The sequence below is a fragment of the Salvia hispanica genome, chromosome 2 (genome assembly GCF_023119035.1).
Source record: "Salvia hispanica cultivar TCC Black 2014 chromosome 2, UniMelb_Shisp_WGS_1.0, whole genome shotgun sequence".
Taxonomy (NCBI): Eukaryota; Viridiplantae; Streptophyta; class Magnoliopsida; order Lamiales; family Lamiaceae; genus Salvia; species Salvia hispanica.
The window spans coordinates 24442802-24455483 of NC_062966.1; the positions used below are offsets into that span (position 1 = coordinate 24442802).

At 35.9% G+C, this 12682-nt stretch overlaps 2 protein-coding genes and 1 long non-coding RNA gene across 3 annotated transcripts in view; all 3 read left to right on the forward strand.

Annotated features, from left to right (window-relative positions):
- The first annotated feature begins 300 nt into the window (after positions 1 to 300).
- Positions 301 to 7787, forward strand: LOC125205850 (putative receptor-like protein kinase At3g47110). The gene is made up of 6 exons (XM_048105005.1): positions 301 to 1092; positions 1164 to 1307; positions 4559 to 6544; positions 6645 to 6986; positions 7179 to 7258; positions 7378 to 7787. Exons 1-5 carry the CDS (start codon positions 324 to 326, stop codon positions 7205 to 7207), a joined length of 3270 nt encoding a protein of 1089 aa, XP_047960962.1. The 5' UTR covers positions 301 to 323; the 3' UTR covers positions 7208 to 7258; positions 7378 to 7787.
- On the forward strand, positions 2605 to 3710 carry LOC125205853. Its single transcript, XR_007173861.1, has 2 exons — positions 2605 to 3022; positions 3113 to 3710. It is a non-coding gene; the product is annotated as an uncharacterized LOC125205853 (long non-coding RNA).
- Positions 7788 to 12529: 4742 nt separating the features above from the next.
- Positions 12530 to 12682, forward strand: part of LOC125206557 (putative receptor-like protein kinase At3g47110) — a 1426-nt gene continuing 1273 nt past the window's right edge. Inside the window, exon 1 of the mRNA XM_048105803.1 lies at positions 12530 to 12619. Within this exon, the coding sequence (XP_047961760.1) occupies positions 12530 to 12619 (90 nt within the window). The remainder of the gene's footprint in view (positions 12620 to 12682) is intronic.

Consider the following 12682-nt stretch of genomic DNA (forward strand, 5'->3'; position numbering starts at 1 on the left):
TCATATAAACACCTCATGTATATTTGGACCAAATAGTTCATCGAAGACTAATATAAAGTCAATCCTAACAAATTAAATTAAAATAAGTAAAATTGTTTTTGTCTTGTTTATTGTCGGGTCAGTTAAAGTTGCAGCCCATAACCAACAACAGGCTCAGAATACAAATATATTACTATAATTAAATGGAATATCCCATGAAATTTATATAGGAGTTTCGGTTTTCTCTTTACACAACCGTGGAATATTCAACGGTTTATTTAACCAACCCACACACCATACATAATAAGTAGTGAAGTATCTGTGATAAGAGGGCAGAGAACCAAATGAAACAGAGCAGAAAATCAATGGAGAGTTTTACCTTTTCCTTTGCTCTTTCAATCTTGTTATTAAGTAGCTTTACCCTCTCTTTTGATCCTGCCACCGACCAAAATGCACTTCTTTCCTTCAAAAACTCCATCATTTCCCACCCTTATGCCTTCAATTGGTCACAAAACACACCTGTTTGTGATTGGATTGGTGTGTCGTGCGGCCTCAAGCATTCCCGCGTCACTGCTCTCAATCTCTTTGGCTATGGCCTTTCTGGAACTATTGCTCCACATCTAGGAAACCTAACGTTTCTGAGATATTTGGACATTAGCTCCAACAGTTTCACGGGGAGCTTACCCTTTGAGCTCTCTAAACTGCGTCGTTTAAAAATGATGAATGTGGGAGACAATTCATTCACTGGAGAAATACCAACATGGTTGGGCAGTTTACCTCAACTGGAAACATTCTATATGTATAGTAACCAGTTGAGTGGTTCCATTCCACATACTATTTTCAATGTTTCTTCCATTAGAGAAATTGATATTGGAAATAATAGCCTATCAGGTTTGCTACCAAGTGATATGTGTGACAATATGCCCAACATCCAAATATTGTATCTTGATCACAACCGACTTGGAGGGGATATTCCGTCAAACATATGGAAATGCATACATCTTGAGGTGTTGTCATTATCCTACAACAATTTCAGTGGTAACATTCCATGTGAAATTGGAAGACTGAGCTTTCTTACAAGGTTGTCGTTGGGGTACAATAAAGGTTTTAGAGGTATAAACATCTCTTCTTCCTTTCAAGTAATACAGTTATATGAAATTGATTTTGTGATATATAATGATCAGGAGGACTTCCACGAGAAATTGGAAATCTCACAAGACTAGAGACATTAAGCATTGGCGGTGCTTCTCTAACCGGGGATATTCCATCTTCAATCTTCAACATCTCTTCTTTGAGAGTCTTGAGTTTATCTCACAATAATTTGTCAGGTACTTGATTTGCTCAACAATCACTACAAATCAATTTTGAGATATGTTAGACTTTGAAATATAAACTATTTAGTGCGGGATTGGGCAGATTTCATCGAAAATTGAAAATTGAATTGAATCAAATAAAAAATATCCTCTCTGTCATTAGCTCTATTTTTTTTTCATCCGTCAATACTTGTCACACTTACTTTTTACTCCCTCCGTCCCTCTGCAATAGAGCCGTTTTATTTTCAGCTCTCGTTTTAAAAAAATTAGTGTTAACACCTGTGCTATGCACATGACCAAAGATTTTTAAATAATGAAGATTTATTAATTTAAAATAAATAATATAGAGTAAATAAGTATAAAAAATATATACAGATAAGAACTAATTAAAATAAGTATTTGTAATATTATAAACAACAATAAAAAATTTGTACTATTGTACTTCTCTCAACTCACTCTCAATGAAACATTTCATATTTTAGTAGATGATTATATACTATTTTACTACTATTTGATATGAGTGTAGTATAAAATAAAAGAAATAACAAAAGAGGAGATGTGTGGATGAAATAGAATAAGACATACAAATAAAGAAAAATGTAATACTACTATTTACAAAAGAATAAAAAAAGCAAGCTATTTGAACGAATAAATAGTAGTCAAATAAATAAACATATTATATTGAATTTAATAAATAGTACTCCCTACGTTTCGCCATAGTTGAGTCATTTTACCATTTCGGGAAGTTTCTTCATAGTTGAGTCATTTCCATATATGGTAATTTTTTTCTCTTTCTTACTTTACTCTCTTTTACTTTATTCTCTCTACTTTATTCACTTTATACTTTATTCTCTCTACCTTTTCCTCTCTCTTACTTTTTTATTTATTTATTTAACACACTCAACATTCATTTCCAAAACTCCATGCCTAAAAGTTCTGCCTCAACTATATTAAACGGAGGGAGTAGTAGTCAAATAAAAGTACACAACAACAATTAATGTTATGCAATATTGTTATTTGTTTGATAATGATATTAATTTAGTTTCACTTTATATCATTATATATTGGTGTTCCATAATTACTTGGTTTAGCCACATTTGAATTTAATATAAACATATTTCAAATTTTTGAGAAGTAAAAAGAATAGAAACATTTCATATTTTAGCAGATGATTGTATACTATTTTAATATTTGATATGAGTGTGGTAGTATAAAATAAAGTATTTTAAATAACAAAAGAGAAGATATGTAAATGATATAGAATAAGACATACAAATAAAAAAAATATATAATACTACTATTTACGAAAAAATAAAAACAAACTATTTGAACGAATAAATAGTATTTAGTAGTCAAATAAAACATAATAATATTATAGTCATGACAGCCAAATTTAAAACTCAAATTATTCAATTAAAAAATAATTTAACTTAATAAAATATATAATATATAAAATACAATAATTTAGAAGTCTAAATTAGAACCATTTAAAGTATAATAATAATAATAATAGAGTTCAACATCCAAATTAAAATGCTATTTAAGTAAATAAAAATATTAATTATAAAATTCTATACTGGCTGAAATTATATCCTACACTAAAAGCCCAAATTAGAGCCCAATTAGTATACAACAACCACATTTTATGAAACCCTAACTAATGATGCGCCACTCTCACTCTCTCTCACCGTCTCTCCCCATTAACCGCCGCCGCCTCACACACCTAGCCGGTGAGCAGCGCCAACTGGTTCCTTCATTCCCTCATTTCCTTCTCTATCTCTCCCTCTAATTGGTGGAACCCGCTAAACACCAACTTGCAGCCACCGCCGGGCACCTCCTCTTGTCCGTCGGCCCACCGAACAACAATCTCCATGTCGCCGCAGTAGTACCTCCAGCTTGCGCCCCTTCAACACACAGCCGTGCCTCAGCCGCCGCCGGGCTCACCGTCGTGCTGAACACCAGCTTCTGGCCGCCTCACCCGCCAGCTCCCTCATCTCCTAACTCCGGCACTTTTCTCTTTTCCTCTCCTTTTTCTTATTCTCCAGCGAGAAAGATCAGATCTTTGAATGAATCTGCCGCCGCCGCCGTACTTCTCTCTCTCCTTCCTCTTCTTTCTCGTCTTCTCAACTTTCCTCCAATCTTTCTCATTCCGTATCCTTCGAATCCTCTCGGCCAGCTGCTACCTTGCCGCCACCGCCCCGTCTCCCTCAGCCTGCCGCCCTCTTATCGGAGTTGTCGCCGGATTCCAAGCACCCTGCTATGTTGCAATCAAAAATCAGAAAATCAGTCCAAAAAAATTGTAGATTCAATTAATGTTACGTCTATATAAATGTCCTAAACTTCTTGGAGAAGCTAATTTTTCTGTATTTCATTGGTCAAATTTGTATCCAATAATATCTGTCTCTTTTCTGTCCAATAGTTGCCATTTTTTAAAATGATCAAAAGGATAAATAAAATACCTTTACATTTTCCCTTCAAAAAGGATAAAAATGTCTTTTCACTAAACTGTCACTTTAGATTAGGATAGATTATACTAGTAAATAGTTAAAGTGTAAAGAGAGTAAAATAAGAAAAAAGAATAATATAGAGAAGAGTCATCTCAATATTATTCTTTATCTTATTTTACTTTATCTCTATTTTAATTATTTATTATTATTTTTTCAAAACGAGTGCTGAAAATGAAACACCTCTACTTCAGAGGGATGGAGGGAGTATAACTTTTGATAATGGACCGGACATTCCACTAACCATTCGCACTCACATTTTACTATAAAAATTAATATATAAAAGTAGGATACATGTTCCACTAATTTGGTCAGGTTAATTATTATATTTTTATGTATAAATATTCATTTTTTTTTACTTTTCTACAGTTACTTTTAAAAAAACTAAATCAAACACAAATTATTATACTATAGACATTTAGGATTAGGATAAAATTAAAACTCTCACTATTACTTTAAATCATGAGCATATTAAGAGAGTTGTAGTTTTATTTTGTTTTATCGTATCTAATGGGAACTCATCTTTGCAACTTGAACTTAGAGAATTGAATGCTTAACTAATATCCAACAGTCAACATTCCACTTTTTCAACTGTGCACATTTAAATTTTTTTATGTTGACAAAAAATCTTTAGCAAATACATCCTGTTAAGAAAAATGAAAACTAACTAGAACTTTATGTCTCCAAATTCAAATTATTATATCATTTATAGAATTTATATATCCAATGTTATTACCTGATTTATGTCGATATGTACCGCAGGTGAATTACCACAAGAGATTGGCACTCTGCCAAGACTCGAATTATTCTCTGTGTCTAACAATATTTTACATGGATCCATCCCATCTTCAATATTCAACATATCAACATTGACAAATTTAGCAGTTTCATTCAATGAGTTGTCTGGTACTCTTCCTTCAGACATAGGTCGTTCACTTATTAACCTTGAAGGACTTTATGTTACTAGTAACAGACTCAGTGGCCCGATTCCAAACTCTATTACCAATGCTTCTAAACTTACACACTTGGATATGTCTACCAACTCATTTAGTGGCTCCATACCACACTTTGGAAATTTGAAGCACCTTCAGTGTCTTCTCCTTTCGGAAAATAATTTGAGTGGAGCAAAATTCCCAACCCAAGAATTGACATTTCTCTCTTCATTAACGAATTGTCGATATTTGGATAGGTTGGGAGTGTCGGGTAATCCACTTAGTGGCATCCTACCTTCTTCATTTGGGAATTTTTCATCTTCTCTTTTGACTTTTGAAGCACGACAATGCAACATCAAGGGTGTCATTCCTTCTCAAGTAGGAAACTTAACTAGTTTGCTATACATTTATTTGGATGGGAATCAACTGAGGGGACAAATTCCACCAACAATTGGGAAATTGACGAAACTCCAAAGCATAAATCTTAGTGGCAATCAATTGGCAGGGCCTATCCCTAACAATGTTTGTAGAATGAATAGTTTGGGGGAGTTTGTCCTTGCTAGTAACATGCTTGTGGGTACAATACCTGATTGTTTGGGTGATGTTAAATCCTTGAGAGTGATTGATATAGGTTCCAACCAGTTGAATTTAGTCATTCCTCCCAAGTTGTGGTCTCTTAAAGATCTCATTTCTTTGAATTTGTCCTCCAATTCCTTGAGCGGTCAATTGACATATCAGCTTGGCAAATTAAAGTCGATAAATTCTTTGGATTTGTCTTCGAATCAATTTTCAGGCGATATTCCCAGCTCAATTGATGGTTGTGAATCTTTAGAATTTCTTGATTTATCAAATAATTTGTTTAGTGGATCCATTCCTCATTCATTGGGAAAGGTTAAGGGTTTGATAAGATTGGATTTATCCTACAATAATCTTTCCGGATCAATACCCAAATCCATAGAAAACCTTCCTTTTCTTGAAAATTTTAATGTTTCCAACAATAAACTGGAGGGTGAAATTCCAGATGGGGGTTGTTTTCGTAACTTCAATGCCTCTTCTTTTTCCCACAACTTAGCTCTCTGTGGTCCAATAACATTTCAAGTTTCGCCCTGCTCAGGAAAAAATCATAGATCATGGTTAAAGAAACTTGTGGTGTCTTCAGTGATTTTAGCTGTCATCATGGTGTTTGTAATGCTTGTTCTCATAACAATGCGCAAACGGAAAAAAGTAGCACTCCCTGCTGACATTCCACTGGGAACTACTGAATGCAAAAGAATTTCTTATAAAGAACTTGAACAAGGAACAAGTTCATTTAGTGAAATCAACCTACTTGGTAGAGGTAGTTTTGGTTCAGTATTCGAAGCAACACTTTTCGATGGGTTAAAAGTTGCAGTAAAAGTGTTCCACTTGGAATTACAAGGAGCGGCAAAGAGCTTTGATGCGGAAACTGCTATATTAAGCAACATTCGACACAGAAACTTAGTTCGAGTTATTGGATGCTGTTGTAATATGGAGTTTAAAGCATTGATTCTGGCATACATGCCAAATAGGAGCTTGGATAAATGGCTGCATTCCAATAAGGGTGGTTTGGATCTTATACAGAGACTAAAAATAGCAATTGATGTTGCGGCTGCTTTGGAATATCTTCACCATGGTCTTACGTTCCCAGTTGTTCATTGTGATATAAAGCCAAGTAATGTGTTGCTTGATCAAGACATGGTTGCTCATCTTGCTGATTTTGGAATTTCAAAGCTTTTTGATGGAGGAGAGACAACTATTCAAACACAAACAATGGCAACTGTTGGCTACGCAGCACCAGGTGATGCATGCATTATGCTTACTCTTTCAACTTATATTTCATCATATAGAAATGTTTTATCTAATCCTAACAAAATGTTGAATGCGTGTGTTACAATTAGAGTTTGGAATGGATGGCAAAGTGTCAATAAAAGGGGATGTATACAGTTTTGGGATACTGATGCTACAGATGTTCACTGGAAAGAAGCCAACGGATGAAATGTTCGGTGAAGAAATGGGTTTAAAGGAGTGGGTAAGTGAAGCATTAGAGCAAAATGCAGCAGCTAAAATTGTGGTGTCTGCTCTGTTATCAACGAAAGATCAACATCACTCTTCAAAGGAGCATTGTTTGTTGTCAATATTTCAATTGGCAATGAAATGTTTAGCCCATTCAGCAGATGAAAGAATCAATATGATTGAAGCAGCGGCCGGTCTACACCGTATCTATACAACAATTGTAGAAGGTAATGGGGTTTGATTCTTGTATGTAGTGTAGCTTATCTTTCTGGAATTTCAATCTGGTAAAATTTAATAGGTTGATGTATCGATGGATACATTTGTTCAGAATGATGAAAATAAATCCCTCACTCAAAATATGTCTATATGTGGAACTTGACTTGAAATATACTCATTTCCATAAACATTTTTTTTTGCAGCAACAACTTTTCAAATCAGAAGAAGTTGATGGATCTATATTTGGATTAGATATGCATGTGCACAGTGCACATATATGAAGGTATTCTTGACGAACATTGATTTGAGGAGTTTGTGTTTGGTTACTTTCGAATGTATAATTATTTTCTCATTTTAATTGTGTTTGTGTTGTTGTTACGAACACTATAAACCCGCCGGCAGAGTTGGATAAGGCGAGGGAAGTAGAGGCACCTACTGAGGAGGAACCGGAGGAAGAGTAGCTGACGGTAGCATCAAAGGAGGCACTGGTGGGAAGACAGACAGCTCCAGCCTATAGAGACCAGCTCAAGCCGTCGGACCGTCTCCAATACTTCTTCGCCAAGTAGGCGAAGGAGGGCGAGGAGTACTTAGTATTTTACTTTATTATTTAGTTATGTTGAATATCTATTTTGTGATTAATTTTTCTTTTGTCGAACTTATTTTTATTGAATTTATAAGCTCCGTCAGGTTTTTCTTCGTTGGTTCTTTCCAGATGTATAGGTTAAGTCGAACCAACCCTAGAGTCCTTAGAGGTTATAAATAGGGCTTTCATTAATTTCGTTATTCAATTAATGAAGAATTATTTGCCCAAATTACTTGCGTAACACAACTCAACCCTATTCCACTGCCGACGGAGATCTCCTCGCGCCAATTTTATTGTTTGACAGCCGACCCTTCGTCTAGGGCGCCGGATTATTGTGTTTCATACGTTAACAGACGGATTTTGCTTCGTTAGGAGAGGGAGTCTCTTACCAGTTGTGTTGTTGCATATCTATAAAGATATAAAACATTTGAGTAGTCGGAATTAGGTCCAAAGTAGGGCTTATAATCTCTCGTTACATTCCAATTTACTATTGTATTGGTGTACTTTATTTGAAAATGAATAGAAACAAAAAGAAATATTTTTCGTTTACGTGCCAAATAGCTGTGATTTCATTTCATTCTTCTAGGTAGGTGAGAACTTCTTCGAGATTTTTCTTTGTAAGATATGGCCAACAATACCAATGACGTACCCAGAAAATAAAACTTGTAGGGTTGAAAAAAATTTAATAGTAATATTTATTAGTATCTCTTGAATCTGTATTGTTTGCCGCTACCCCTTCGTCTGTGTGCTTATTTATATAGAAGTAGGACAATAAACCCTATAATACGAAAACAATCTGAATACAATCAGTTCTTCTTTCCTGCCCGTTGACGTAGCCAACACAAATCTGTGTCTCTTTGCGTTTCTGTTTGTCTCAATTACACAATTTCTCTATTCTGTCACAATAATTTATACTCAAAATAATCATTTTTAAAAATTTTATTTTTCTAGTTATGCTTTTATTAATTCTAACTACAGTTTAAAACAAAACTAAATTAAAATAAATAACCAAGCTATTAACATTTTTGAATATTTATTAAATTAATTATCACCACATTTAATATTAAGAAGACCGGCCTCGTTTGCCCCGTTAATCAAGTATAATTATGGTATCATGCAATTAATAATTCCACGTCTATATTTGGACGAATTGTTCATCGAAAAAGACTCATAAATATTGAAACCAAATAAATTAAAAGGAATCGAAGTGATCTCATCAATTAAAAAATAGATCAAATTCAGATTAATTATTTTTTTTAATGATATAATTCGATTTTATCTGTATTCAATAGTGAATCAAAGGAATTTCACTCTTGTATACATTTTCGTCAAGTTCCCTCACCCTCCCTAAATTAAAAACCTTATGGTTATATGTAGGGGTGAAAGTTCGGGTACCCGCGGGTACCCAAACCCGAAAACTCGGGTACCCGAACCCGAAATCTCAAAAATATCATACCCAATACCCGACCCGTATGTGAATTCGGGTACCCTAATACCCGATGCGGGTACCCGAACCCAACTAATCGGGTACCCATAAACCCGGAATTATTATATTTAAAATTTATTCTTTTATATAAATTAAATTGTGATGAGAATAGAAATTATTAAAAATCACACAATACTTATACTATTTATTGACTATAATTCAATATTATATAAAATAGACCTTAGACAAATAGACACTACTTAATTTTAAAATAAATTTTTTTTTGGTATAAATTGAAATATAAAAGAGATTATAAAAGAGATTAAAATAACTTTTTAAGACATTAAATTAACATGTAAATAAAATGGAAAAAACATAACTAATTAACTATATATTTTCAAAAGATAACAAGGAAGAACATAAATAATGCAACATGAACCGAACACGAATGTAAAGAAGAGAGCAAACGGCAAAAAGAGAGCAGCAGCAGCGGCGTGAAGGAAACTTGAAAAGGTGAAGCATACGAAAAATTTATAAATCTACATGTGATTAAATAAAGTTACCCTAGATTTACCTTACGGGTCATAGGCCCTATACTAAATAAAAATATTTATCACAAATACATAATTAATCGGGTTTAATTGGGTATTAGTCGGATACCCTAATACGGGTTTCGGGTACCCTAAACCCGAAAAATCCTAACATTAACTACCCAAACCCGTACCCGAACCCATTATTTCGGGTTTCGGGTACCCATAACCCGTTGGGTACTGGGACTGGGTCGGGAATACCCGAAACCCTCGGATTAAAATTTTCAGGCCTAGTTATATGGGCTGCCAAGACTAAGGAAGGTGGGGATACTATCTAGAGCTCCCAACCTTGAAGTTATTGATATAAGTGAGTGTGGAGAACTAGAATACGTGTTTGATGATGAAGGAAGTCCTAGCCTAACCCTGCCCAAATTGAGACGGTTGAACTTGTATGGGCTTCTGAAACTGAAGAGCCTATACAAGGGAACAGCAGCCATCATTGGCAACTCCATTGAAGATATCACCATAACAAAGTGCCCAAGATTGATAAATAAACTTCCTGTGGATGTGGATTTGGCTGTGCCTCGACACTGTAAGATAAAGTTGAACCCAGAATTGTGGGAATCATTGATGTCGGACGATCCCAACCTCTCTCGTTTCTTCTCTAAATTCTGATCAAGTTTTTGTGTAATAATATACACAGATTTTGGCGCAAATGTTTTGTAATAACAAGATGCATCATGCCCTTTTCTTATGCATCAGCACAACCATGTGTACATGATAGAACATCGGGATTGAGCACACACGTTCTCAATGATGAAAATACTATAGAAGTCTATTATTTATACTAAAACTTATCTTGCTAATCAAGATAGATAATTAAATAAAAGCTTTATCAAATAAATAAAGATAACTAAAAGATATGCTAAATCAAAAAGATATGCTAAATAGGAAAAGATATGCCATGTTGATTATTGAGGAGATATGACTGATGGTATTTGGTGATGGGTCAGGCAACGTGAGATCCCTATCAACTCCCCCTGCCGACGAGTGTTGTTTATCTCTTGCTAACTCCTCCAGAGTAATGGTTAGGAACCTCGTCAGATGACAACATTGCCTTTCAACTAAGATACCACCAAGTGTTGACATAGACGCCTCCCCAACTAAGTCATGGAGTTCACCATCAAGAAATTTAGGCCGCTCCAAAAAATCTCCATTGCAGCAATCTTTAAGCCCTTCACTATCACACACCACCATATCTTTTATTCCATTTTCAACCTCAAGTCCCTCGGCACCATCAAAGCACACATCAAGTACATTAAACTCCAACACTTTCTTCTCAACAAATGGTGTATTTGCGACCAAATTTCTATCATTCCCACAAAATATGTTACTCTCACAAGAAGAAACGTCAGTGGAAATAGAATCATCAAAATCCACCGCACCAACGTCGAACTTAATCTTCCTCATCAAGTACAGCCGGTTTGAGCCCAACAACTTTCGATCAAGCAAATGATAACCCAACCTCGAATTTAACTTGAAGTGGTAATTATGGAGATGATCCTTGTGCAAGCTCATGCTCCCTTTCGTAAGATGAACAACATGATTGAGTCCTATGCATAACAAGCACGACGTTGGAATCTCAATAAACTCCTCGAGTGTGGCTATCATGGAATCCACATCAGAATTCTGATCTAGACTTGGTGGTGTTGGTGGATTCACCCATCTACTATCACAGGGCTGACCCTTCTTCTTGTTATTCATCTTATTGACAATTCCCTTTGTCACGGCATCATCGTCATACAAATCGATGGACACTACTCTGGCCAAATGCAGATAGATCGCACAAGTGGCCGCAATGCTGGTATATGGATAGTATGTCTCCGTGGCTATGCCGCCATCAGTTATCAATGGAAACTCGTCCTCCCTAAGTCCACCATTAGCTCTCATATTTTCCCTAACCTTACTGAGATTCTCTCATGTCTGTCACAATCTCATCATTGTGCTCCTCTATCGTCTCAAAACAAGAGTTTCCAACAAAAGCCCTAGGATCCCATGTAGTCAGTACCTCCTCCTTCCCATCGGTCTCCCGCAGTGAATTCGCATTTAAGGAACTAGACATTATAATTGTTGGAAATAGAATATGAGAGTCTCAAGATTGTGGGAAAGAGTAACTTTAGGGGTCTTAAGGGAATATGTATTATTATGGTAGAGTCTCAAGTCCCTAGGCACTTTAATTCTCTAATCCTATAAATAAAGACGTAGAATGTATCTCAAATAACAATTAAAATCAATCACAATGTATAGTCTTCAAGAGTTATTGAGTTTTAATTTCCGCATTTTATTTTTCAACATGGTATCAGAACAGCTAACGATCCTTCGTTAGTTTGTTCAAAACCAAAAAAAAAAACAACAGAGAGAGAGAAGTTTCTTTCGGTCAATCGTTGTTATTGCACCAAAATATCAATATCCTGTTATAACTATTACATTCCCACCTATCCCTTTTCACATTCAAACCGAGAGTAGGGAGAGAATGAAAGGATTGCAAAAATCAAGTTAAGAGCCTCAATCCAACTGTCATCAAAGAGAGATAGCTTAGCTTCGGGTCTTCGAACAGCGGCGCCGGCTGGCCTAGGCGGGGCGACAGACACCAAGCAGCTGGAAATACGACAGCAGCGACCCCACCAGCAGCAGAGAGCAGCGGTGGTAGCCAAGGCAATGACAACGGCCTTGGAATCCAGACAACGAGGAACAGCACGTCGTTGAGAAAAAACACAACAAAAATCAGCAACATGATGATGGACGAGAGGAGCAGCCACTGTCGAACGATTCATCTCTGAATCAAGGAGAGAATCGTCGAGGAAGAGGCAGAGCAGCCAACGTCTATGCGGCGAGGGGGAGAGAGATAGCGTCGCCACACAGCCGTTGTGAAGGCTGGAAATAAAACTTCGAAGTAGCCATAGTCAATACCCATCAAGAATTCTCTTGACAGAAAGAAGACGATGTTTGGTGGGAATGAAAACCGGAGAAGATCGATCTGTAGCAGTACGCCGCTACAACATAGAAGAGTCTCTGGAGAAAAAAAACTATCCCTTGCATCCAGAAGTAGGGGGATAATAGCTGCCGGAAAGGGAGCTGCTGTCGGAAAAGTCAAATAGGCCTGTGAAG

Excerpts from the sequence above, each read along its gene's own strand:
- LOC125205850 (XM_048105005.1), top strand. The coding sequence starts at position 324 with ATGAAACAGAGCAGAAAATCAATGGAGAGTTTTACCTTTTCCTTTGCT. Across the intron at positions 6,545-6,644 it reads TGTTGGCTACGCAGCACCAG|AGTTTGGAATGGATGGCAAA; the intron begins GTGATGCATGCA and ends TGTTACAATTAG. Across the intron at positions 6,987-7,178 it reads CTATACAACAATTGTAGAAG|CAACAACTTTTCAAATCAGA; the intron begins GTAATGGGGTTT and ends TTTTTTTTGCAG.